At 63.1% G+C, this 25297-nt stretch overlaps 2 protein-coding genes across 11 annotated transcripts; both read left to right on the top strand.

The window, feature by feature from the left end:
• The first annotated feature begins 1958 nt into the window (after positions 1-1958).
• Positions 1959-18949, top strand: PPP6R1 (protein phosphatase 6 regulatory subunit 1). 5 transcript variants are annotated; one of them, XM_060175817.1, is made up of 24 exons: positions 1959-2097; positions 9106-9338; positions 10632-10818; positions 10889-11026; positions 11115-11180; positions 12203-12315; positions 12406-12519; positions 12783-12945; positions 13028-13180; positions 13261-13395; positions 13803-13867; positions 13990-14105; positions 14194-14279; positions 14357-14446; positions 14534-14631; positions 15205-15262; positions 15391-15566; positions 16876-16997; positions 17078-17249; positions 17343-17437; positions 17527-17608; positions 17702-17812; positions 17931-18002; positions 18145-18949. In XM_060175817.1, the coding sequence occupies exons 2-24, from the start codon at positions 9112-9114 to the stop codon at positions 18146-18148; spliced, it is 2643 nt and encodes an 880-aa protein (XP_060031800.1). In that variant the 5' UTR covers positions 1959-2097; positions 9106-9111; the 3' UTR covers positions 18149-18949. The 5 variants fall into 5 exon arrangements, with proteins under 5 accessions (XP_060031800.1, XP_060031802.1, XP_060031796.1 ...); XM_060175819.1 differs by lacking the exon at positions 1959-2097 and adding an exon at positions 5053-5207 and having other exon boundaries at positions 12816-12945; XM_060175813.1 differs by lacking the exon at positions 1959-2097 and adding an exon at positions 5054-5207.
• Positions 18950-19098: 149 nt separating this feature from the next.
• Positions 19099-24411, top strand: TMEM86B (transmembrane protein 86B). 6 transcript variants are annotated; one of them, XM_016193481.2, is made up of 4 exons: positions 19099-19964; positions 20079-20174; positions 20341-20575; positions 21824-24409. In XM_016193481.2, exons 1-4 carry the CDS (start codon positions 19941-19943, stop codon positions 22204-22206), a joined length of 738 nt encoding a protein of 245 aa, XP_016048967.2. In that variant the 5' UTR covers positions 19099-19940; the 3' UTR covers positions 22207-24409. The 6 variants fall into 6 exon arrangements, with proteins under 6 accessions (XP_016048967.2, XP_016048965.2, XP_060031828.1 ...); XM_016193479.2 differs by having other exon boundaries at positions 20079-20195; XM_060175845.1 differs by having other exon boundaries at positions 19099-19705; positions 20079-20195; positions 20338-20575; positions 21824-24408.
• Positions 24412-25297: the final 886 nt, after the last annotated feature.

Below are 25297 nucleotides of genomic sequence, written 5' to 3'. Positions count from 1 at the left end.
TAGTGTCTGGTGTCCAAATTCAGACCTTCCCCAACTAGCGTCAGCACACTCACCCACCATTGCTTTTTTATTCTTGCTTCTCTCGATCTTTCCTTCTTATTCGGGGTTCCACCCTCTCAATTTCTCTTCTTTGAAGAATCCTCACAGTTGGACACCCACAGCCTACCCCATGGCAAGAGGCCATGTGCTTTCCCAGCATGCCTTGCTGGACCTGTTGCAATGACTACTGTCCACCAATCAACCTTTGAGTGCGGGAGGAGGTGGGCACGGAGTTCTCAGCTGCCAGGGACCCTGGCCCAGGGGGACTGCAAAGCACCCACTAGCTTCCTATCGAGTGTGTGCCTTTCCGTGCTTATTGGCGGGAGGGAGAATCAGGGCATCCCTCTGGCTCCTATGTTGGGTACCGTGGTTATCAAACCTGGACCTCGTGCCTTCCGGGCCTGTGCTTCACCCACTGGGCAACCTCTCGGGCCCCCCCACACTCCTTTGCTTTTTAGGTCAGTTCCTGCCAGATTCCTAACAGATGGTATTTTTCCACAAGGAAGTCGAGCCTAGGGGTCCAAGGTGGGGTCACATAGCCAGCGTGGAACCCCCACATTCACTCCAAAGTCTGCAACTTCTCCCAAGTAGGCAACACACCAAGAATAAAATAAAAATAATAAAGACTACTGCTTTTACCAGTGGGGTTTACACGGGTTCCTTGCCTGTACAACACCCCAGCTTCCAGTGGACCCATTTCCCCCCTTTCCCTATCAGAGAGGGAGAGGGCTGGAGAGAGCATAATGGTTAATTCCAAAAAGACTTCCATACCTGGGAGTCGGGCGGGGGCGCAGCGGGTTTAAGCGCAGGTGGCGCGAAGCCCAAGGACCGGCAGAAGGATCCCGGTTCGAGCCCCCGGCTCCCCACCTGCAGGGGCGTCGCTTCCCAGGCGGTGAAGCAGGTCTGCAGGTGTCTGTCTGTCTCTCCCCCTCTCTGTCTTCCCCTCCTCTCTCCATCCTATCCAACAACAACAACAATAATAACTACAACAATAAAACAACAAGGGCAACAAAAGGGAATAAATAAAATTTAAAATTAAAAAAAAAAAAAAAGACTTCCATACCTCAAGCTCTGAAGGCCCAGGTTCAGTCCCCACCCGTCCTCATAAGCCAGCACTGAGCAGGGCTCTGGTAAAGAGAGGAAAACACATAAACAAATAAAATCCCACCGCTTGCCAAGCACCTCCTTTGCTTGGTGCTCCCATGTGGAGGCCGGGGGCTTGAACCCAGGTCCTTGCGTACGGCGCCCTGTGCACGCTAACCGGGTCGACCATCTCCTTGGCCCCCAAAGACTGACGACAGAACCCGGCAGGGCCGGGGCGCGACCTCTGTCCTCTCTGTGCCCTGGGGCAGGGCTGTGCAAAGCGGGAAACTGAGGCTCAGATCCCCGGGGCCCCGAGCGCCGGCCATGCTGGAGAGAAAGCCCGCGACGGATCCCCGGATCGGGATCGGAGGGGCCGGGCGGCTTCCCGGGCGAGCGGCGGAGACAAGTCCCGGAGCCGGACTCCCCTGCGCTCCGGAGCGGAGCCGCGGCGCCTGCGCACTGGGCCGCCTGGCTTCAACCCGGAGGACCGTTGGCGCGAACCCGCGCAGGCGCCTCGGGGCCGGAGGGCGGGGCTCCGGGCGGGCGCGAGCGGGCCGGGCGCGCGTGCGCAGTACGGGGCGCAGCGAGACGGCGGCAAGAGGGCGGTGCGTCTGCGTGCCCCGCGCCGGGGATTGTGGGATCGTGGCGGCCGGAGCCGGGCGGCGGAGGGCCTGAGGTGGACTCCCGAGGCCGGACGCCCAGTGGCTTTCGGGGGACGAGTGCGGCGGACTCGGGGTCCTCGGCGTCTGTCGGCTCGTTCGCGCCGCGGAGAAGGGCGTCCTCCGGGCGGCCGGCCGAGGGAGCTGGGCGCCGTCCCCCCGAGGGCCCGCGGACGCCGCCGGACCGCGAACCCCGCCGCCCGCGGGTGGGCGCGCCAGCCGCCGTCCCCGGAGAGGCCGAGGGGCCCGAGCCGGCGGGGCGAGGGGGGCGCCCCGATGAGCCCCGAGTGCGAGGAGCCGCCGCCCCCCCGTGCAGGTGAGCCCGGACCCCGCGGTCGCCGTGCGCTTCCGCCGCCGCGTCCTCTCGGCACCTCAGCCCCCGGGTCTCCCCTCAGCCCCCGGGTCTCCCCTCAGCCCCCGGGTCTCCCCTCAGCCCCCGGGTCTCCCCTCAGCCCCCGGGTCTCTCCTCAGCCCCCAGAGTCGCCCCTCAGCCCCCGGGTCTCCCCTCAGCCCCCGGGTCTCCCCTCAGCCCCCGGGTCTCCCCTCAGCCCCCGGGTCTCCCCTCAGCCCCCGGGTCTCCCCTCAGCCCCCGGGTCTCCCCTCAGCCCCCGGGTCTCTCCTCAGCCCCCAGAGTCGCCCCTCAGCCCCCGGGTCTCCCCTCAGCCCCCGGGTCTCCCCTCAGCCCCCGGGTCTCCCCTCAGCCCCCGGGTCTCCCCTCAGCCCCCGGGTCTCCCCTCAGGCCCCGGGTCTCCCCTCAGCCCCCGGGTCTCCCCTCAGCCCCCCGGGTCTCCCCTCAGCCCCCCGGGTCTCCCCTCAGCCCCCGGGTCTCCCCTCAGGCCCCGGGTCTACCCTCAGCCCCCGGGTCTCTCCTCAGCCCCCGGGTCTCCCCTCAGCCCCTGAGTCTCTCCTCAGCCCCCCCAAGTCTCCTCAGTCCCCCGAGTCTCCCCTCAGCCCCCGGGTCTCACCTCACCCCCCGGGTCTCCCCTCAGCCCCCGGGTCTCCCTTCAGCCCCCAGAGTCGCCCCTCAGCCCCCGGGTCTCCCTCAGCCCACGGGTCTCTCCTCAGCCCCCGGGTCTCTCCTCAGCCCCCGGGTCTCCCCTCAGCCCCCGAGTCTCTCCTCAGCCCCCGAGTCTCCTCAGCCCCCCGAGTCTCCCCTCAGCCCCTCGAGTCTCTCCTCAGCCCCCCAAGTCTCCTCATCCCCCGAGTCTCTCCTCAGCCCCCGAGTCTCCCCTCAGCCCCTGAGTCTCTCCTCAGCCCCCCCGAGTCTCCTCAGCCCCTCGAGTCTCTCCTCAGCCCCCCAAGTCTCCTCAGCCCCCCGAGTCTCCCCTCAGCCCCTCGAGTCTCTCCTCTGCCCCCCCCAAGTCTCCTCAGCCCCCCCAGTCTCCCCTCGGCCGCCCAGTCTTCTGCAGTCTCGGGGCTCTCTCCACTTCCCCCTCAGCTGCCCCCAGACCCGCGGCCGCACCCCCTCACCTCTCCTTTCCCCAGCGCGTCCCTGGGCGCCCCTTGAGCGGAGACGGACAGGGAGGGACAGAGGCGACGGTCACAATTGCGGGTCACCGAGGCGCCCGCCCGGCTCTTCTGTCAGGGTGGAGGCGGTGGAGCCGGCACCATGGAGAGTGGGAGGAAGGGCAGATGTGTGAAGGTGGGCGCTTCCGGGAGCGGGGGTCCTGGGCGTACAGCCTGGGGGGCCGCTGAGTCTCTTCGAGAGAAGCGCCGCTTCTCCCCGCCGCTTTAGCTCGTGAACGGCAGGCAGAGACTGACCGAGCGACAGACAGACGCTTATGCGAGAGGCACGGGGCCCGCATGCTTTTCGTTGAGCCGCTCCCTGGGCCGATCCACCAATTGTGATGAGACTCCTCGGTCGGGACGGCAGCCCCGCCCGCCCCCCAGCTTTCAGGAACCGCAAGTCCCTCCGGCTCTGTACTAGGCGGCTTCCAGGGGGAGGCAGGGGCCCAGAACCCTGTCCCAGAGCCCTCAGCGGCTGTCGGGTTGACATGAAGCGCGGGGTAGGCCCCTAACACAGTCAGGGGGGGCTTCCTGGAGGAAGTGGTGTGTGGGCACACATGCCTGAAGGGCCCTGAAGCGGGGCAGGCGGTGGCGGCAGTGTTGCTTTGCAGGTTGCTAAGCGGGTGCAGCGCTGAGAGAGGCTGGGCGCCTGGGTGAGTGAGCAGCCTTGCCGCCCGGCGCGGGGGTGGAGCCTCGCTCCCTTTGCGGGCGGGGCGGGGCGGGGCGGGGCGCGAGCTCCCGATCCCTGGAGAAGTGCTGTCTTACTGTCACCATGAGGTGTGGGGGCCATCGTGAGTGAGGAGGCCAGAGCCCACAGAGGTTTGTTTGTCCTTCGCTTTTTTTTTCCCCCCCGCAGAGCCCTGCTCAGCTCTGGCCCAGTCTCTGCTGGGGCTTGAACCTGAGACCTTTGAGCCTCGGGCAGGAGTGTGTTTGCATAAACACTGTGCTGTCTCGCCGCCCCTCGGAGGTTTTGAATTTGGAGCGGTACCTCTGTGACTGCAGTGCCCGCAGCACTCTGCCTGCCTCTGGTCATTCAGCGATTCAGACCATTGGTTCCTCTAAAGCCACGACTCAGCCTGAAGGCCTTGTCAGTGTGAGCTTTGAGTCTGTGCTCTTCCTCTGGGCCGCCTCGTCCAGGTGTGCCCAGGTTCTTTCTTTCAAAAAATATGAGAGAGAGACCAGCACCTGGACATAAAGCACAGACCGAGAACTAGAGCATCTTTCTGGAATGTGCCATGCTGGGGACCTAACTCGGGACCTCTCACATCCACGGCTCGGCAGAGTGTGGTTTTGAGGTGGGTTCCAGCTTGTCCCGGGGGCTTTGGCAGGTCCCCTGCCTTCTGGCCTCATTGGCCCCACCTCCCAGACGCTGCCCAGCTGCGTGCCTTGTTGGGCCAGAGCCGGAACATTCATGGGGTCCTGCTGTTACAGTCCCCACCCTTTTCCCAGGTTTTCCTATCTCCAGGTCCATGTTGCAGAAGTTGGGGTGCAGGCCTTGTCAGCTCCCCCACCCCCCCACCCCGCCTGGGCTTGCTTTAGCCTGAGTCTCATCAGAGCTGTAGCTGGTCTCTGATGGGTGAGGGTGGCTGTGCTCAGCAGGCCCCAAATGGTCTCTTCTGACACTGGTGTTTCCCAGAGGCCTCTGCGCCTCTGACCTCCACTTCCGGATGCCGGGGCCAGGCCAAGCCAGGCGAGGAAGGGGTGGCAGTAAGGATCTGCCCACGGCTTCCCTGGCAGGCGGAGCTGTGTTTGGACAGACAGACGGTGGCAGCAGCGGTGACAGCAGGCACGGCTCTGCGGGGGTTGCGGTCAGGCCCCGTCTGAGCCGGGCAGGCCTGAGGGGGGCAGCCGGTGTGGAGGCCCGAGAAGGCCCCCAAGCAAAGACCACGAGCAATGGTGCAGAGCAGAGCCGGGCCAGAGGTAGTTCTCGCTTCTCATGGCTTCCTTTCTCAGTTACAGTTTCCTCTCCTTCCGCTTCCAAACGGTTGCTAAAAACCAGTGCTAGTTGCTTCCGCTTTCTCAAAGTTGGCTAAAATTTGCACAGGTGGGGGCCGCCAGAGCACTCAGGGGCTCGGTCCCCCCAGGCAGAGGGAGGGAGGGAGGCTGCCTCTGTGTCTGCCCTGGGGCAGGCGGGACTAAGCCAGACTGGGGCTCCTGCCCCTCTCGGGCTGAGCTCCCATTTCACCCATGACCAAGGCTCACCTCGCCTTGCTCGCCTCGGGGAGTGAGCTGAGTGGGTCCCAGGCGAGTTTACTTGTCTCCTTGTGTTCCTCTTTGGAGCTGAGAAGTGAGTTTGTAGGGCACCCGCCCCTCCTGGTGGCCCTGAGACTTCTGTGCTTATCGCACCCTCCCAGCACCCCCCACCCCCAAGTTCACCGGAAAGCCAGCCCTGGGAGCCACTTGGCTTTACTTGCCACCTGGAGCAAGTGGGGAGGTTGCGGGGCTGGGGGCTTCTGGGAGGATCTCAGTGGGCCTCAGCTGGGAGCACGACTCCCTCTATCACTGAGTGGTGGGATGCTTCTTTGATGGCTGCCTCCACGTGATGTGGGGGCGAGCACCCCAGGCTGCGGGCTGCACAGGTTCCCCACACATCGACTGGCCCCTGGCCCCAGCTGTGTGCTTGCAGCGGGGCTTAGACATCACTGAGCAGGACTGAGGCCTGGCCCTGGCAGCTTTGGTTTTGTTTTTGGTGGTGTTATTCTGGCAATACAGTTCATGCGCGAGGTACTCGACTCAGCGGACTTAAAAGAATTGTAGACCATCCTTAGGGTTTTTTTTTTTTTTTAGATTTACTTTCTATCGAGAGAGAGAGAAAGAGAGAGAGAGGAAAAAAAGAACCAGAGCCTCCCCCTTGGCACTGTGTCAGGGGTAGAGTTTTTTTTTTTAAAAGTATTTTACTTATTTACTTTTATTTTAGAGAGAGGCACAGTGAGAAACACCAGAGTACTGCTCAGCTCTGGTTTATTGCAGGGGATTGAACCTGGGATTTTGGAGCCTCAGGCATGAAAGTTTCTTTGTGTAACCATTATGCTATCTATCCCCACCCTGGGTGGGGTAGAACTTTTTTTTTTTTAACCAGAGCACTGTTCAGCTCTCACTTATGGTGGTGCGGGGGATTGAACCTGGGACTTTGGAGCCTCAGGCTTAAGAGTCTGTTTGCATAACCATTCTGCTGTCTACCCTCCGCCCGGGGTAGAACTTTATTTGTTCTCTGGAGTGGCCTTTTCCTGAAGGGAACTCCTTCGTTCCCATTAGCAGCCGCTGTTCCCTCAGCTTCTCTTCAGCCCCACGGAGCTTCAAAGCCACCAGGCCACTTTCTCTGGATTCACCTTTCTTGTGTAGCTTGTGACTTGCAGCCCTTGGCAACTGGTTCTGGTGACTAGCCTGCTCGGTGACTTTCTGACCTCTCTGATCCCCTCGCTGTCTCCTGCCGCCCCCCCCCAACCCAGCTCGGTGCCTTGAGCAGGAAGCAGGGGGATTGCCAGGGGCCTGCAGAGGATGGGGTGCAACATGAGTTCCTTTGACACTATCGGGGTTCACTTGACACACGTGGTACAGCCCCTCTCCGCCCATTCCCAGCCTGCCCTGGGTGGTCTGCTCCTCGGCCTCGCGGGAGAGGGGGCCATGGGCTGAAGCGATGGTGTGTCACATTTCAGTGTCCTGTCTGGCGGCAGGCTCCACATGAGACATGAAACGCGGTGGCTTGTGGGTTAATGTTGTTGATCCAACGTCAGCCCTCATCTGGGGCCGGGTTCCATGCTGGATGCCGTCGAGGATGTCACCTAATCAGGCGGGCATGCGTCTTTATGGAGTGACAGCGTTGGCAGTTGGGACACAGGACACAGAGCGATGCGGTGACCGGGGTTGAGGGCTTCCCAGGGCTGCAGCCGTTGGGCCAGCCAGGCTGCTGTCCTATTGCAGGGGTGGGTGGAGGCGGGCGGCCGCCAGGCCCCAGGTACAGAGGGCTGTGCTGGGCTGTGCCCCATGAAACTGCGGCAGGGGTGAGCAGCTGCGGGCCAGGAGGAAGGGGCAGCCTTTAGTTCCAGGTCTTCCCAACAGCTCGTTTTCCTCATTACGTGGGGGCCCGGGGGGCGTCAGGGATGAACGGAGCTTGGGTGCGTCAGCCCTGGCTGCTACTGGACAGACACCCGGGCACAGCTCAGCTCTGGCTGGTGGTGCTGCTGGGCAGGGACTCTGTTGGCAGCATTGATGCCACTTCCCAAGCCCACGCCAGGCTACGTGTGTGGAAAGACACCACAGCACCTGCCGTGTGGTGCCAGGGCTCAGACCTGGGCGCTGTGTGAGGCAAGGCAGACCCCCTCCACAGTAAAGGTGTGTTATTATTATTACTGTTAATACCACCAGGGTCATTAAGACTTGAGGACCGCATGCCAAATTCGCTGCTCCTAGATACCGGCGTCATTGCACTGCTTCCCTGCTTGAGATCAGCCTCTTGGGGGTGCTGGGCATTCCGCTGGGTACTCCGCTTCCGGCCCTGGCTGTGTTTTGCAGGGAGGCCTCAGACCCTTTGGACCTGTGGGGTTCAACCTGTGGCTGTGGAAGGGATGGGGAGGCCTGGGCCCAACATCTCCACCTCCACACACTGCTGCAACCCTCCCCCCTCGCGTGTCTTGGGAAGAGTGAGCAGTCAGAGTGGCTTCGGGAAGGCCCCGTAGGGGACGTGCTGGCCTGTCTGGGCGCCTGGAGTTGAGCTGTTGGTTACCTCAATTCCCTGCCTGTGAAGTGCTAGTGGGAGTTGAGTTGAGTTGAGACATGAGGCGTGGCCTTGCGGTATGCATCTGGGGGCGGGGATGCCAGGCAGGGGGTCACACAGGGACCTTCTGGGGGTGACAGGCTCTGAAGGCTCACAGCCCCGGGCCTGGCTGGCTTTGAGGGTAGAGCCTGGTGTGCGGGGCGAGGCGAGGCGCAGCTGCGGAAGCAGGAGGGCCTGCGTGGGGGAGTGTGAGCCCTCGAGTAGAGGCTGGGAGCCACCCTCCTCCTTTAGTGGAGGGAGCTTGAGGGCCTCGGGCAGGGCAAGTGCCCTGCCTACAGCTGGTGCAGGAAAGGACAGGCACGCCTGTCCAGAAGGTGCCCCGATGACGTCCCTGCCTTTTACTGTCAGCTGTGGCCTCAGGCCTTTGGGTGACCCGAGTGCCCGGTCTGCGCCTGTCATGCTAGGAGCACCCGGTGCAGCCTGGGGCCCCTGGGAGCAGAGGCTGCCCGAGGGGGCAGGCGGTGTGAGGACAGGTGTGTTGTGTCCCCCCTGCTTGCTCTAGGACCCTGTTGCCAGAGGCTGTTCTGGGAGGTGCCCCGCCCCTTGCACTTTTCCTCTTCCCTGTCCTGGGTGTGGGTGGGAGAGGGGTGGGTGTGTTTGTGTGTGTGTGTGTGTATGTGTGTGTGTGGTGTCCAGGCAACGGCCACAGCCTGGAGACACTGCAGACGACACTGCAGACTTCCCCTCTGCTCTGCCAGGACCCCACGCCCTGCACATGGCAGGGTGTTTGCTGCCCAGCTGGCAGTGTCCAATGCCCACTGTGGAGCCTGGAGCCTCTGAATTCCATCAGCAGACACCGGTGGGGGATAGTGGGAGCTAGACCTGGCCCTGGGGGTCCCTTCACAGAAGTGGGAATGGGACCCAGCTTGCTCTGAGCGAGCGCAGTGCTGGGAGTCTATGCTCGGTCCGTGCCTGGGATACGTCTGTGGGGCTGGGGGCTTACAGGTAGATGAGGTGTTTGGCCATATGCGTGAGGTGCCCCCTGAGCATGGGCAGTGCCCCCCAGAGGTTCGGGGAGCCCTGACACCTTCCCGCCGCCCACAGGGCGCCATGTTTTGGAAGTTTGACCTCCACACGAGCTCGCACCTGGACACGCTGCTGGAGCGGGAGGACCTGAGCCTGCCCGAGCTCCTGGATGAGGAGGACGTGCTGCAGGAGTGCAAGGTGGTCAACCGGAAGCTGCTGGACTTCCTGCTGCAGCCACCGCACCTGCAGGCCATGGTGGCCTGGGTCACACAGGAGCCGCCTGCCAGTGGCGAGGAGCGACTGCGCTACAAGTGAGTACACCCCCTGGGGGTTGGAGGGTGCGAGGAACAGGTGTGCACGCACACACGAGATGATTTGTACCCGGGGTGGGAGGAGCAAGAGAATGAACCCCGGGCATCCCCGGAATTCCGCACAGTCAGGACCTGCAGCCTTGGGGTGGGGCAGGGCGGGGCACTTGCACTTCAGGTGTTCTAGCTGCCGCTCCCTGGACTGCCTTCCCACAACCGCTTCTTTATTTTTTTCCACCTGAGCCCTGCCAGCTCTGGTTTATGGTGGTGCGGGGGGATTGAACCGGAGACCTTAGGGCCTCAGGCAGGAGAGTCTTTCAGAACCAGCAGGCTATCTCCTCCACCCTGGAGATTTCCTAGGTGCCCCTTGCATGGATGTGCCTCCCCCTCCCCCCCACAGGGACTCACTCAGCCTTTGAGGAGCGAGCTGAGGCAGTCTTGCTCGCTTGGCCCATATCCCACCCGTTTTCTTCTATTTCAATGACTTTCTGTTGAGTCTGTGGGACTGCGTGCAACTGGAAGAAGGAATAGACACACAAGAGCTTGCTTCCCTGGCCCGCGCTCTGCAGGCTGGTGCGGTGCCACAGCCGGGTCGGTGACGGGGGAGGGCAGTGCATATGGACCCTGATTCTGGGCTCCAGAAGCCTCTCTCGACTCTCTTTTTGCAGCATGAATGGCACAGGCTCTGCCCAATCCTGACCCCATACCCAGTGCCAAGCTCTGAGGGCATGCCACTACCTGTTTCCATATGCCGCTGCCTGCCCTGGCACTCAGGGCTGGTGTCCTGGGAGGAGGGTGCTGGCATCTCCTGTCTGTCCTCCCTCCTGGGCCCCTGGTGCCCCCCTCGCCAGCTTCTGTGCTCTGCAGGCTGCATGGCCCACTCTGTTCTCACCTTCCACTGTAAGCCTAGAAGCTAGGCCACCCTTCCCTTTGGTTTGCTCTTTGTGAAATGGGCCTCAGGTGGGCACGGTAGGCACAGTAGCATGTCCCTTGATCTCTTTCCATCAGACACCTGCTCCTATCTGTGTCCTCTCTACCTTTGCTGTGACTTTTAAGCCCCCTGCCCCAAGTCCACCTGTGACCAGGAGACTCGGTCTGGGCTGGGCAGGGCAGTGGGATGATCCAAGAGGAGGGGAGCGGGGCCTGTCCAGCCTAGGAGACCGGTGCTCCCGGGTGCTGTGTAAGAACCACCGTGGGTTCTGAGTGTGGAGGGAGAGGAGGCCCTCTTACCTCCTGGTGCCTCTTCCCGCCTCCACTGTCCTTGCTGGGTCTGAAGGCCCCACCTGCCTCCTCCAGGTACCCCAGTGTGGCCTGTGAGATCCTGACCTCCGATGTGCCCCAGATCAACGATGCCCTGGGTGCAGACGAGGCGCTCCTGAACAGGCTGTACGGCTTCCTGCAGAGTAGCGGCACCCTCAACCCGCTGCTGGCCAGCTTCTTCAGCAAGGTTATGGGCATCCTCATCAACCGCAAGACGGACCAGGTGGAGGCATTCCCAGGGTGTGGGGCAGGACGGGCCTGGCTGGGCCCCACTCACACACCGTGTCTCCCAGCTCGTGTCCTTCCTTCGGAAGAAGGATGACTTCGTCGATCTGCTGCTGCAGCACATCGGCACCTCAGCCATCATGGACCTGCTGCTGCGCCTGCTGACCTGCGTGGAGCGGCCGCAGCTGAGGCAGGACGTGGTCAACGTGAGATGGTGTCTGGGGGGGCGCATGGGAGGACGGGGCCTCGGAGGGTCGCCAGGTCGGGACTAGGAGCCCTGCCTTCTTGTCCTAGTGGCTCAATGAGGAGAAGATCGTCCAGCGGCTCATCGAGCAGATCCACCCGTCCAGAGACGACAATGTGAGTGTCCTGTCTGCCGCGCTTCAGGCAGCAGGTGGAGACCTCAGCCGACGGAGCGCACGCTGACAGAATAGGTTCATTACGTCACACTTGGAAGAGCTTCGCGCGAGGCGGGGAGTGAGGGAGGGGCCCAAGCTGCAGCCCTGGCCTGTGTGTGTGGCCTTGGTCCTTGGGAATTTCAGGCCCACAGTCTGATGCTACCGGCGTCTTCTTTCTGGATTTATTTACCTATGAGAGAGAGAGAGAACCAGAGCCTCAGTCTGGCACATGCAATGCCAGACGTCACTCAGGACCGCAGCTTAAGCAGTCAGTGCTTTATCCACCTGGAGAGCGTCAGCCCTCGCGTTGGTGTCTTGGGGCAGAGAGACAGGCAGTGTGACAGTTGTGTAGTCACCACAAGTCAGTGTCGCTAGGATGTTTGCCATCCCTCCTAGACCCTACAGTGGGGCCAGGCCATAGTTTACATATTACCCGGCCTCCAGCGCCATCCCCACGCAGGGGAAGCTTCACGATCAGTGGAGCAGCGCTGTAGGTGCTTGTCCTCACCTTTCTTCCTCTCACTCTAATTTCTCTCTTTCAAAAAGAAAGGGAAAGAAAAGATGGTCACTGGAAACAATGGAGTCGTGCTGGCACGAGCCCCTGGTGGCAAAAAATTTAATTAGCTTCAGTAAGAGAAACCCTTCATGCATCAATAGCCACTCCCCATGCCCCTCTGTGCCCTGGGCGCTGGCAAACAGTGGCCGGCCTTCCCTTCTCTGGAGCTGCCTCTTCTGGATGTCTAGTGTGTGTCACGGCCCGGTCCTCTGACCGGCCACTGCCTTAGCCCCCATGTTCCTGGGTGCCCGGCCTCAGGGCTGCTTTGACCCTCAGATTGTGCAGGGCTCCTTTCCCAGCCGGCCTCCTTGGGCTTCCCTATCTCCCGCACGTCACTTCCCACTGAGCACGCGCTGCGCTCCCGCCATTGACACCTGTGCCCGTGTCTGTGAGGGCCAGCCTCGAGTCGGCTCGCTCTGTCGTTTCAGCAACATTCCAACGCCTCCCAGTCCCTGTGCGACATCATCCGCCTGAGCCGGGAGCAGATGATCCAGGTCCAGGACAGCCCGGAGCCCGACCAGCTGCTGGCCACCCTGGAGAAGTGCGTTTGCGGTGCTGCTGAGCCCAGGGCGGCACAGCTGGCCCAGAGGGCCTGGCCTTCAACCTGACCCCCGACCCCCTTTCCTCGCAGGCAGGAGACTGTCGAGCAGCTGCTGAGCAACATGCTGGAGGGGGAGCAGAACCAGTCCGTCATCGTGAGTGGGATCCAGGTGCTGCTGACCCTGCTGGAGCCCCGGCGGCCGAGGTGAGGGGACGGGCCTCTGCTGCGGCTGCCACATGGTCCTGGGGGGTGTCAGCAGCTGAGGAAGCAGCCGTGTGAAGACCTGAGTCCTGTGCAGCATCTGCGGGGGGCCGGCCCCCTACTGCACCTCCTCCCTCAGCCCTGCCCTACCTGGCCCAGCCTAGGGGGAGCGGAGCAGCTTCTGGCTCCCTCTAGCTTGCACGCAAACGTGGAGGGCGGGGAGCTTGGGGCGGCTCATCGCCTCGCCCCGTCCTGTCCCGGTGCAGGTCTGAGCCGGTGACCGTGAACAACTTCTTCAGCAGCGTGGATGGGCAGCTGGAGCTCCTGGCCCAGGCCACCCTGGACGGCGCCGTGTCCAGCATGGGCGCCCTGCACGCCCTGCGCCCGCGGCTCAGCTGCTTCCACCAGCTCCTGCTCCAGCCGCCTGAGGTGCGCTGTCCGCGGAGGTGGTGGCGGTGGTGGCGGTCTCCCTGTCCCGGTGACGTGAGCTGAACCTTTCCTGTCCTCACAGCTGGAGCCGCTGCGCACGACGTGGGGCAACCTGTCCCCCCCACTGGGCAACATGCGGCTGCACGTGGTCAAGCTGCTGGCCAGCGCCCTGAGCGCCAATGACGCAGCCCTGACCCAGGAGCTCCTGGCACTGGATGTGCCCAACACCATGCTGGTGCGGGGTGGCGACGGGGCTGGGGGCTTGGCAGGGCGGGGGCCTGCTTCTTGGTACCAGCGTGTGCCCCTCTCCCCCAGGACCTCTTCTTCCACTACGTGTTCAACAACTTCCTGCACGCCCAGGTGGAGGTGTGCGTGAGCGCCATGCTGAGCTCCGGGCCTCCTTCCGACGACAGCCCCGAGCCGCCCACCCCAAACCCCGTCATGAAGCATGTGAGTCAGCTTCACCCCCGGCTCTGGGGGCGCTTTGTGCTGGGCCCTGGGGCCCGCCTGTGCCTCTGGTGGCTGGGTGAAACAGCCATGCTGGTAGGTAGTGGGGCCGAGCTTTGCCGGCTCGTGGTCAGGTTCAGATCCCAGCACCTGGCTGCCGTGGAGCTGACGCCGGTCTGGTGCTGTGGCTCCCTCCCTCTGTCTGCGTGGAGAAGGGTCGAGCAGCCACGCAGCGGGTGGAAGGAAGCGAGCAGCGTCCGGAGGGGCAGACAGGGCAGGGCTCTCCTGGGCTGAGGCCACCCTTGCAGGCAGGAGCAAGCGCCTTTCGTGCCGGCCTGGGCTGGGTCCTGGCTGGTGCTGTTTGGGGGTGGGGGGAGCCCCGGAGCCCCAACGCCACTCTCGCCCCGCAGCTGCTGCAGCAGTGCCGCCTAGTGGAGCGCATCCTGACGTCCTGGGAAGAGAACGACCGAGTACAGTGAGCACCTGCCTGCTTGGGGGGTGGGGGCGCTGCACCTATCCAGCCGCCTCTGTTCCTCTGGTCTGAGGGGAAGAGAGGGTGGTCCCTGCACCCCCCTGCAGCTGCCTCTGCTCTGCCAGGTTGGCAGGGGGTCCAAGGAAAGGCTACATGGGCCACCTGACCCGAGTGGCCAACGCGCTGGTGCAGAACGCTGAGAAGGGGCCCAACGCCGAGCAGCTGGGGCAGCTGCTGAAAGGTGAGGCCCAGGGCAGCCTGGGGGTGGGGGCTGGCCGTGGGGGGCCATTCACGTGTTCCCCTATCCCCCCCCCCCCCTGTGTGTACAGAGCTGCCAGAAGAGCAGCGGGAGCAGTGGGAGGCCTTCGTGTCAGGACCCCTGGCTGAGACCAACAAGAAGAACATGGTGGACCTGGTGAGCCCTTGCACCCTGACCCCCGGGGCCAGGCGCTCCCAGACCCCACCAGGGGCTCACCTGCCCCCCCCCCCCAGGTGAACACGCACGGCATGCACTCGTCCAGTGACGACGAGGACGACCGGCTCAAGGAGTTCACCTTCCCTGAGGAGGCCGTGCTGCAGCAGGTGTGGGCCAGCTGCTGGGCTGGGGGCTGGGGGCTCCCCGCTCCTGCTCCTGCTCGCAGCCCCTAACCGTGCCCCGTGCCCCCACAGGCCTTCATGGACTTCCAGATGCAGCGCATGACCTCGGCCTTCATCGACCACTTTGGCTTTAATGATGAGGAGTTCGGGGAGCAGGAGGAGAGCGTGAAGTGAGTCAGGACTGCTGGGGGGGGGGGCTTCAGCATGTCCTCACCATCCCCTCGGCCCGGAGGGAGGGCTTCAGCCTTAGACCCCCCCCCTTCCCCCACCCCTAGGCATCACCCCGGGTCCCGGGGGTCCTGGGTGCTGAGCTGGCGTGCGCAGAGGTGCACCGTCGGGGGACGGGGAGCTTTCCACCGGTGGGCTGCCGCTCTGCCTTTTGCGCCGCGGCTGTGTTCTGCGCTGCTCACCTGCATTGCAGCCACGAGCTGACTTGGCGGCCACAGAATTCTTTGGCAGATCTAATGCCAGGGACTGACCTCGGGACCCTGTGCTCTGGAGCTTAACCGCTTCTCCACTGCGCCACCTACTGGACTTCGAAGTTCCACTTTTCTCACATAGTGTAAATTTTACACGTTGCCTTGTGGTTGTGGCCGGAGACCCGTGGGGGCAGCGAACGGCTCCTTCTCTGCCCAGTGGTACAGTGACTTGTTCACCTCGGGCTGGCATGGGTCCTGGCACATGCGAGTCAGGGCAGAGAAGTGGCCGCCCTTGTGCTCACTGTGCCTCTGCTTCCCCTCCAGTGCACCTTTCGACAAGACGGCCAGCATCACCTTCTCCCTCAACGCCGACGATGAGAATGTGAGAGCTGTGGGCGGGTGGGGTGGGCCAGGGTAGGCTCCCCCATCCTGCCTCTGCCCCCGCCCCTGGGGCATTGGGGTCTGTGGGCAGGGCGGCTCTCACCCACCCTCACTGCTCGCTTCTTGCAGCCCAACGCCAACCTGCTGGAGATCTGCTACAAAGACCGGATTCAGCAGTTTGATGATGAGGAGGAAGATGACGATGATGAGGGCCAGGGCTCTGGGGAGTCTGACGGAGAAGATGGCGCCTGGCAGGGGGGCCAGCTGGCCAGGGGGAGCCGCCTGGGCCCACCCCCGGGCATGCGGTGAGTCTCCCGTTGCCCCCGCAAGCTGCAGAGTGGGGAAGACGGGCACTTTGGAGGTGAGAGCCAGAGACCTGGTCGGTCCCAGCAGTGGCCATGCTGTTGGGAGCGGGGGGAGCCCTCGGATAGGCTTTCCCCGCCGGTGGTCAGATAGCGCGCCAGCGCCTTTGCCCCAGTCCAGGCAGACGAGGCCGCGCCGTCCACCCGCACAGGCTGGGCCTCGGCATCCCTCGCGGTGGCCGGCTCTGCCCGCCTCTGACAGTTTCTCTCGAGTGTGGCTGCCGAGCCGACGGCACGGGTTTGTGTCATGTGGACCTGCCAGGGCGACACCGCTCGGCCTGCGACGACAGCCCAGCCTTTACCCTTTGCCCCTGCGTGTTTATGCTTGTTGGGATTCTTTGTGGGGCACTGGGGAGCCCACTGCCGAGTGGCCCCTCGAGCCTTTTCAAGTACTTACATGTTTTAGTGAGTGGGAGAGACAGAACCAGGGCATCACCTAGACCTCGTGCCCAGGCCCGTAGCCGTCACGTTGACGTGACGTGCTAGTGACTCTGAGAGCCACCGGGGTGGGGGTGTCCTGTGCTCCCCGACTGCCTCATCCATCCGTCTGGCCTCGCTTCTGTCTGGGTTTTGTTTTTAAAGAAAAGCTGTTTCCGTTGGGGGCAGGGAGGCGAGGTTCTCGCTTTTCAGGATTGTTTGGACTCTGGGTCCCTTGAGATTCTAGAGTTGAGTGTCAGCTTGTCAGTTTCAACAGGAAGAGACATCAGGGTTCTGAGAGAGGGTCCCTTACTCTGCGGTCACTCTGGAGAACAGGGTGTGCGTGTGTGTGCGCCTGTGTGCCTGTCTGGGCCTTGGTGTGCACAGTCGTGTGGCTCCCAGGCTGATTCTTACTTTTCTGTTTTTATTTATTGGAATGGTGTGGGGAGACCAGGAGAGAAAGATGCTTGCAGTGTTACCGTCACTGCTTGTGAGCTCCCCCTGCGGGTGGGGTGCGGGGAGCAGGCTGGTTATGCACAGCCGAGATGAGATGACAGCTCTGCCCCTTCCGTGGAGTTTGCTGGGCACCCCCTTGGGGTGTGGCAGTGCCCATCCTGCGCTCGCCGTCCCCTCACTGCCTGCGCTCACCGGAGAGCAGGCAAGCTGCCTTGAAGTCCCAGTCTGCTCAGCGCTCGGGACGTGGTGGCCGTTCCCCGCGGGCCAGGCAGGTGGCTGTCCTCTGGGTCACGGGCTGCCCGTGCTTTTTGCGGGAAGACGGGGCGGGTGACCCCCTGGGGGCCCCGCTGCGCAGTGCTTGATGGAGGCTCTGGGGCAGGAGTGGAGGCAGTACGGACAGCGAGGAGGAGGATGAAGAGGACGAGGATGAGGAGGATGGGGCCGGTGGAGCGGACGGAGAGGGCGCCGGGGCCCGCGCATACCCTGGCTCTCAGCCTCTGGGTGAGTGACGGTGGGGGCGCCTGCCTTCCCGCACACATGTGTGCGCATGTGCTCACCTGTCACCCGCCCCGGCGCACCAGGCACCAGCTGGACAGCCGCCTTTGACCCAGTGCCTACAGTCGCCCAAACGGACCCCCGGGATGAGGAGTCTCGCTCTGGATCACCTGCCCCACAGGGGCCACGTGACACACCCCAGGACCTCCCGGCCCAGAGCCTGGCCAGTCCCCCAGCCCACAACGCCCTGCAGCTCAGGTGAGGGCAGGCTGGAGAGAGGGAGGTGGCTACGCAGCTTCCTCTCAGACTGGAGTGCTGACCCCGGTTCCTCCGGGCTGCTCGTCTCGCCAGGTCTCAGGACCCCGCTGACCCCTCAGCACCTCAGGAAGCCACAGATGGCAGCACCCTCACGGAGACGGAGACGGAGACGGAGACGGAGCCCTCAGGTGAGTGCCCCCGGCCTCGCACACGCCCCGTGCCCAGAGAGCCCTCCGTGGCCTGCTGAGTCACCCACGCCCCACTTCCCTCCCCACAGACCCCTGCCAGGCCTTGGTCAGCATGGGGGACCTCCAGGCCACCCTCAGGGGCATGTCCTCCACCCCCGGCTCCTTGGACAGGTGACAGGAGGGGGTGTGACTCTGGGAAAACCCTGGGGGTGTGGAGCGGCGCCTCTGGGCAGGCGCTGAGACCTATGCCCCGGTTCTCCACAGTGCAGCCAGAGACCCTGCTACCTCTGGCCCAGCATCTGGGGCCCACCAGCCCCCCCAGACCACAGAGGGGGAAAAAAGCCTAGAACCCTTGGGGCATCCCCAAAGCCAGAGGTGAGCAAGCGCGGCAAGGCGTGGGGGGCCTTGGTGGAGGCGTGGTGTTCTCTGGGGGCCTGGTGGAGGCGTGGTGTTCTCTGGACTCCACAAACCTGTCCTCCGCTCCTCCTCTCAGTGCCCAAGCCCTTGAGCCAGCTCCTGTGCCCAGTGGCCCCTCACCCGGAGGGCCCTCACCCCCAGGCTCCCAGTGAGTGCTTGTGGGTGGAGGTTTCGGGTGGGGCCCCGCGGCAGGGGCAGTGGGCGGGGGCGGGGGCTGGGCAGGCCTGGCTCAGGGGAGGGGGGCTGGGCAGGCCCGCTGCGGCTCCTCACAGGCTCTCCTCTGGTTCCAGGTGACTGCCTGGTCCTGGTGGTGGCGGCTGATCTCCGTGCTCTGCGTGGATCGCTCGGGTGGGGGCAGGGCAGATCCCACGATAACCCTGTCGCCCCATCCTCACCCACCCCCCCCACATTCTCCCTGGACTCCCAGGAGGCTGGTGCCCAGGAGACAGGCGACCCCCCCCATTTGCACTGAGAAAAGAAACTACAGAGTTTTGTCTCTTAGAATAAAGAGAGAGAGTGGATAGAGGGATGGAGAGAGAGACCTATATTCTATATATATATATATATATATATGTATCGAGGAAGAGAGAGTGGGTGGAGAGCCGGGAGGAAGCCAGGCTGGCCGGGTGGATGGGGGCTGCGTTGGGGGTCCCAGGGTTGCTGCCTCACAGACAGCGCTCCGCCCTCGGGGGCAGACACCACACCGCACTCGTGCTCCCCAGGGCCTGAGTGGGGGCCGTGCCTTTGCCCACCCCCCTGCCCTGGACCCTGCACTTTGACCCGGCTGGGAGCTTAAGGGCCCCCAGCCTGGCCTGGCTGACTTCTCTGATCTGGGGGGGAAGCCCAGGGTCCGCGTCCAAGGTGGACTCCCAGTGACATTCCCATGGGGCCCTGATACACCCACTGAGACCCCAGCCCTGGGGCCCCAGGGCAGGGGTCTGGTGGGATCCCTCCCTACGCCTGAGGGCTTGGGGTCCCGCTGGCTGCCAAGTGACCTTGTCCCCAGCTCCTTGTCCCCAGGCTGGCGTGAGAGCGTGTTCGTGCCGAGCTTCTGTTTCATATCGCAGATATAAATAAAAACAGTTTAAGACCCGCTGCTCAGACCTCGCTTCTGGGGCCCACCGGGGCAGCCTGAGCCGGCCTTGTGCTGGGCCCGGGGGGGGGTGGGGGGGCTGCGGGTACAGCTCCCCCACGCCAGGAGTCTGCCTTGCCGGTGACGGGTCCCCGGGTGCCCTCTCCCTCACCTGGCAGAGTGCACGTGTCACCGTGGGCGAGGACCAGGGGTCAAGGCTCCGGCCACCACCCGGGAGTGCCTCGGGGGCAGCGCCTGAGGCCTCTCCCTCTCGCTCCGTCTCTCGCCCTCTTATGTCAAGGAAAGAAAAACTGACCACCAGGAGTGGGGAGTAGTACAGACGGAGCCTTGGCGTCTCCTGAGTCGGGCTTAGGCTGTGAGAAGTAGGCGTGCCAGGGCCTCACGGCCGTGCGCTGGGCCCACTGCTGGGGGTGAATGCACCTCCGTCCCATCACGGGGTGGGTGTAGCCTGTCAGAGCGGCTGGAAGGTGCCATGGCCTTCAAGCCAACCACTTCAGCCTGCGGTCCCTCTCGGTCCCTGTGTACTGACGGACAAGCAGAGGCCCCAAGAGGGGCCCACAAGGCCCTTCCCCTCAGCCTTCTGCCTCAGGCCCCACCCGCCCTGTCAGTCACATAGACCCCCGGGGTGAGTCTGGCTTTAAGCGGAAAATTCCAGGGGTCACCGCTGGCCACGCATAGGTGGGAGACCTTTGTTTGGTGACCTCGGAGTGTGGACCCAGGGCACGGTGGCGCTGAGGAGCGGGCAGGAGCCACTGCAGGTTCGTCAGCCCAGCTTGGAGGTCACCCTCCCCATCCCTGTCCCTGCGCTTCAGGGCCCAGAAGGGGGCAGGAGCGGGTGCAGCGGGACAGGAGCCATGAGGAGGGCTATCTTGTCCACCCCACAGGCTGGGCCTGCCGCAGGCGGAGTGAGAGCGGGCCTGGTGGGGCTGAGGAGAGCTGGGATCCTGCGCCCCTCTGATTGCCTGGGCCCAAGGCCGTTGGGGAGCGTCCTCGATGCCACTTTATCAGCAGTGCCAGGTGGGGCCGGCCCGGCAGTGGGAGCGGCATCCCGGGCCTGTTATCGGTCCCAGGGGTCACAGGACGCTCCTCCAGGTTAACGTGTAACCACGCGCCACCCCGCTCCTTCCCCAGGGCTGCTGGCACCAGACGAGCCACCCTGGGGTGTCCGAGGCCAGCATGGGCTCCTGGGGAGAGGGGCAGCGCCCGAAGCCCGACTTCAGACTCGAAGTGAGAGAGCCCTGGAAGCGGGTAGGGGCTGAGCGGCCTCCTGCGAGGCCGGGATCCCGGCCCCAGCAGGACCCGTCTGGATGGGCTGGCTGGGCTCCACGCCTGGGGGCAGGGGTGGCCACTCTGAGGTCCGGCCAGGCTGAGCGGCCCTTGTTGTCCCCAGAAGTGGCTGCACGTAGGCAAGTGGCTGAGCCCCTTCTTTGTGACCTGCGCTGTCTACTTCCTGCTCTGGATCCCCGAGGACCCGCCGTCCTGGCTCGGCGCCCTGGTCAAGTGCCTGCCAGTGCTCTGCCTGGCGCTCTACCTGCGGGCTCGGGGCTCCCCGTCGCTCCCTCGGGCTGCCCTGCTGTGCTCCGCCGTGGGGGACGCCTGCCTCATCTGGCCCCAGGCGTTCTTCTACGGTGAGCCCCTGGGGGTCTGGCGGGAGGGTGGGGGTCACAGTGGTGTCCGAAAACTAGAGGCGCCCCATCTGAGGGAGCATGGTCCCCACAAGTGCAAAAGCCCTGGGGTGAGAGTGAGAGGAGAGCCTTCCCAAAGATGGAGGGAGGGAGAGAGAGAGAGAGAGAGAGAGAGCGAATCTCTGTGGGGAGCAAAACTACATAGGGTGTTAGCTTTCCTCCATCCCCCTCTTGGGCTTACTTCAGACGGGAGACACAGGGAGCGAGGGACTCGCCCGGCGTGGCAGGCGCCCTCCTAGGGGAGCTGCCTTGCAGGCCACCAGCGCCTGCACAGCCCTGCAGCTGCACCGCTCCCAGTGGCCATTTTTGTCTTTAGATATCTAGAGAGCCGAGCAGAGATGGACGGTGCAGCAGCACTCCGCCGCCGGTGAAACTTCTCCCCGCTAGTGCTCCGTTCGGTGGCCTGGGCTCCTGCCCAGGTAATGTGTGTGCTCTACTGAGAGCCACCGACGCACGCACACAGAGTCACACACGTGATCCCACACACACAGCCTCTTTTTTTTTTTTGCCACCTGGGTTATCACTGGGGTTCGGTGCCTGCAATGTTCCTGGCAGAGGCTCAAACTCAGATCCTTGCATGGGTCCTTGTGCTTAGTACTGTGTGTGCTGAACCTGGCTCCCCACACACACTGACACACATACTTTCTCTCCTTCCCTCCTTGTCTTTCCTTCTTTCCTGATAGACAGGAATGGAAGAGAGATAGAGAGAGATACCTGCAGCACTGCTCCGTCGCTCATGAAGCCCCCTCCCCACAGGTGGGACCAGGGGCTTGACCCTGGGTCCTTGCACATAGCGCTGTGGGCTCTCCGCTGAGTGTGCCACAGCCTGGCCCCGTGGCCCTGGCCCCTGGCATGCATATCTATGGGTTTATTTTGCATAGAGACAGAAGTTGAAAGGGGAGGGGCAGATAAGAGACAGAGACACCTATTGCCCTGCTTCACCACTTGTAAAGTCTGCCCTCTGCAGGTGTGGACCAGGGCTTGAACCCGGGTCCTTGCACACGGCAATGTGTGCGCTCAAACAGGCACACCACCACCCGGCCCCAGCTTTTTAAGATCGCCCATCCGGGGACCCTGCAGCCAGGGTGGGAGCGGGGGCCCCCGGGGCAGGCCTTCCCTCAGGCTTCAGACGGCAGGGAGCTGCTGGGGGCAGCTGCTTGGGCCTCACTGCGCGTCCCCAACACTCCACAGGCATGGCCGCCTTCGCCTCGGCCCACCTGCTGTACCTGTGGGCCTTGGGCTGGGCGCCCCTGCGGCCGCGTCTGCTCCTGCCTGTCGTCCTGGTCTGCATCCCCTACAGCGTCATCCTGCTGCTGCACCTCCCCCCCGACTTGGCGCTGCCTTTCTCGGGGTACACCCTGGTTCTGTCCCTCGTGCTGTGGCGCGGCCTGGTGCGCGGGCCCCCGGCCAGCTGGGGGGCGCTGTTCTTCACGCTCTCGGACAGCGTGCTGGCCTGGCATATGTTTGTGCGGCCCCTGCCCCACGGCCGCCTGGTGGTCATGACCACCTACTATGCCGCCCAGCTCCTCCTCGCCCTCTCCGCCGTGCCCAGGTCGCGGCATAAGTCGCCGTGACTAGGCGGCCCGCCGGCTGGGGGCCTCGCCCGCTGCCCGTCCTGCCGGCACCACGGCCGCCCGGACCGGCCTGGCCGGAGAAGCGCCCACGGGGACACACGCGGGGCCGCCAGCTGGGCCCCTGGACTCCTGTCTGCAGGCCCCGGCCCCTTGCAAGGCAGCTGGGAGCTGCTGAGGGGATCCCCTGTCTTCCAGCTGCCCTCCCTCTGTCCAGGTCCCCGTTTCTGGGCCCCTCAACCAGACTTACATCGGGGGCCCCTAGCCCACCCCCCTGCTTCTGGGCCCCTCAACCAGACTTACATCGGGGGTCCCTAGCCCACCCCCCTGCTTCTGTGATCTCACCCCTGCCCTCATCTCTGACCTTTACCCAAGTAAGTAGGAGGTGCCTTGTGCCCTGGGAGGTGCCTTGTGCCCTTCCTGCTCGCGTCATGGAACGCGTCCTTGTACCTGTTTGAGCACACAGCACGACGCGGCGCGGCTGCCTGGTGACCGTGGCCCAGGTCTGCCCTCAGAACTCACCACTGCTAATAAAGCCGCAGGAGCGGGGCCTCGCTGCCAGGGCTGGGCAGGCATCATGATCCCTGCACAACTCCACCGCTCCTCGCAGAGTCTTGGTATTTTTCCAAATGGAGGGAGGAGACGCCGCGGAAGGACCCGCTCCACCCGTGTGGTGTGCGGTGCGGCCTGCTGGGTCCCTTCCTGCCCCCAACCCCCCCCCCCATGCGTTTTACATGTCGGGTTCGGCCATGTTTCCTTGTACAGAAAATGCCCCCCCCCCCCCCCGTGCCCAGGACCCAGGGTGCTACCGCTGAGGCCAGGGGAAGACTAACTGGTCGGTGTGTCCATCTGTGGCCAGTGTGTGCCGCCACAGCGCCCAGCACGGGCACCCAGCTTCCATCTCCGGAGGCCAGAGCCCGCCCGCACTGAGTGGCGTGAGGTTGTGCCTTCACTCTGTCTGGTGCCCGGCGGCCCCAGAGTCCTGGTGTCCCTCCACTGTGGCCTTTTCCCCGTGTGTCTGTCCTGTTCTCAGGATGCTGGGTGTTGGACCAAGGGCCCACCCAGAGCCCAGGAAGAGCACGTGACCCTGTTTCTAACTCATGTCACTTACAGGGACCAGGACTTAGGACTTGGGCACGTCCACTTGGGGACACGGTTCACGAACAGGGCGCGTGTCTTCATGTGCACTGGGCCTGCCTTTGAACCTCGGCACCGCCTGGCAGGTGCCACAGCGGCAGGGGCAGCTCCAGTGCTGTGGTGTCTCGCCCTGTCTGTCTGAAAAGTACGGGGCACGGGGTCCTAGCTCAGCCTGACGGCACCAACTTGCACACCAGAGGCTGCAGGTTCAGTCCACGATAGCACCTAGTGCCAGAGCTGAGCAGTGCTCCGGTTTCTTTGCTCTCCGTCTCTGATAAGAAATGGATAAATAAACCTTGGAGGGCAATAATAAAAGAATGACAAAGTCGGCCTTGGACTTGCTGAGGTGGATGGTGCCTGTGTGAGGCTGCCGGTACACACCCAAGTCCAGTCCCCAGCACTGCGTGTGCCAGTGATGCTCTGATTGGCTCTATCATGACTAAGTCTTAAAAAAAAAAAAAAAAAGACACAAGGATCCCGGTTCGAGTCCCCGGCTCCCTGCCTGTAGGGGAGTCGCTTCACAGGCGGTGAAGCAGGTCTGCAGGTGTCTGTCTTTCTCTCCCCCTCTCTGTCTTCCCCTCCTCTCTCCATTTCTCTCTGTCCTATCCAACAATGATGATGATGACAATAATAAAAAAACAGGGCAACAAAAGGGATAAATAAATATAAAAAAAGTTAAAACAAAACAGGTGTGGCCCTTGTGTTGGCTGTGACCTTGGCTGTCCACCGCCCTCTGGGCTCCACACCTGAGGGCAGGAAGGGGGCAGCTCTGGGCCTCAGTGTGCCTTCCGAGACTCATGACACAGGAGAGACTGCACACTCGTAATGTGCTCTTAGGGCCTTTATGGCAGTGGGGAGACTCAGTCTGATGTCCATCTAGGACCTTTATAGCAGCGGGGAGACTTGTACACCCATGAGGTGCTTTCAGAACAGAACTGCAGTCAGTCTGAGGAGACTTGCAGGTGTGAGGCTGCCCAGGCTGGGGAGTGGGTAGTCCAGAGGAGGCCAGAAGGAAAGGGAGGGGACAGTTGATGATGGCAGGAGTGTGGACAGCAAGGGTGGGATGCTTACACCTGAACCCCCACTTCCCTATGAGGTTGGGCAGGGGACCCATGGGGTGAAGCATTACCAGAGGCTTCCAGCTGCATCAGCTCTGCTGGGCCCAGGACACCAGGGGTGGTGGGCCACCGTGCATGACTCAGGCCTGTGCAGGGGCTGGGGACATGGGCCACTGGGTGGGGGGTTGGCTGGGGGCCCCTGGGTGTGAGGGAGGCTGGGAGTCTGGGACTGCGGGAGCCCAGCCCTGGAGGCAGGAGCTGCGGCGCTGACACTCATGGCTGGTAGAGTGCATGTCCTGTGTGCCTTACCAGGTTTTGGTTCCATCCGGTGCTTCGCTTGTGTCTTTTTCATTCAAAACTACTTACTTAAATAAACGGGGCTCGGGCGGTAGCGCACAGCGGGTTAAGCACATGTGGCGCGAAGTGCAAAATTTGAGACCCCGGCTCCCCACCTGCAGAGGGGTCGCTTCACAGGCAGTGTAGCAGGTCTACAGGTGTCTTTCTCCCTCTCTGTCTTCCCTTCCTCTCTCCATTTCTCTCTGTCCTATCCAACAATGATGACATCAATAATAATAATAGTAACTTACAACAACCAAAGGGGGAAAAACAAACAAAAGAAAGGTTGTGTTAGTGGGGCTTCACCACTTGGCCCACTTCAGATTGGAGAGATAGGTGGGGGAGACAGCGTGATGGTTATACAAAGAGACTAATATCTGAGGCTTCAAAATCCCAGGTTCAATCCACTATGCCACCATTACCAGAACTGACCAGTGCTCTGGTAAAAACAAATAAATCGGCATGGGAGACAGCATCATGGCTCTGCAGAAGACTTCTTAAAAAAATTTTTTTTAGGAGTTGGGCGGTAGTGCAGCAGTTAAGTGCACGTGGTGCAGAGCGCA

Source organism: Erinaceus europaeus, chromosome 2, assembly GCF_950295315.1.
Source record: "Erinaceus europaeus chromosome 2, mEriEur2.1, whole genome shotgun sequence".
In the NCBI taxonomy this organism is placed as follows: Eukaryota; Metazoa; Chordata; class Mammalia; order Eulipotyphla; family Erinaceidae; genus Erinaceus; species Erinaceus europaeus.
Note: the sequence above shows the minus strand (reverse complement) of the source record. Positions and strands in the feature narration are given on the sequence as shown.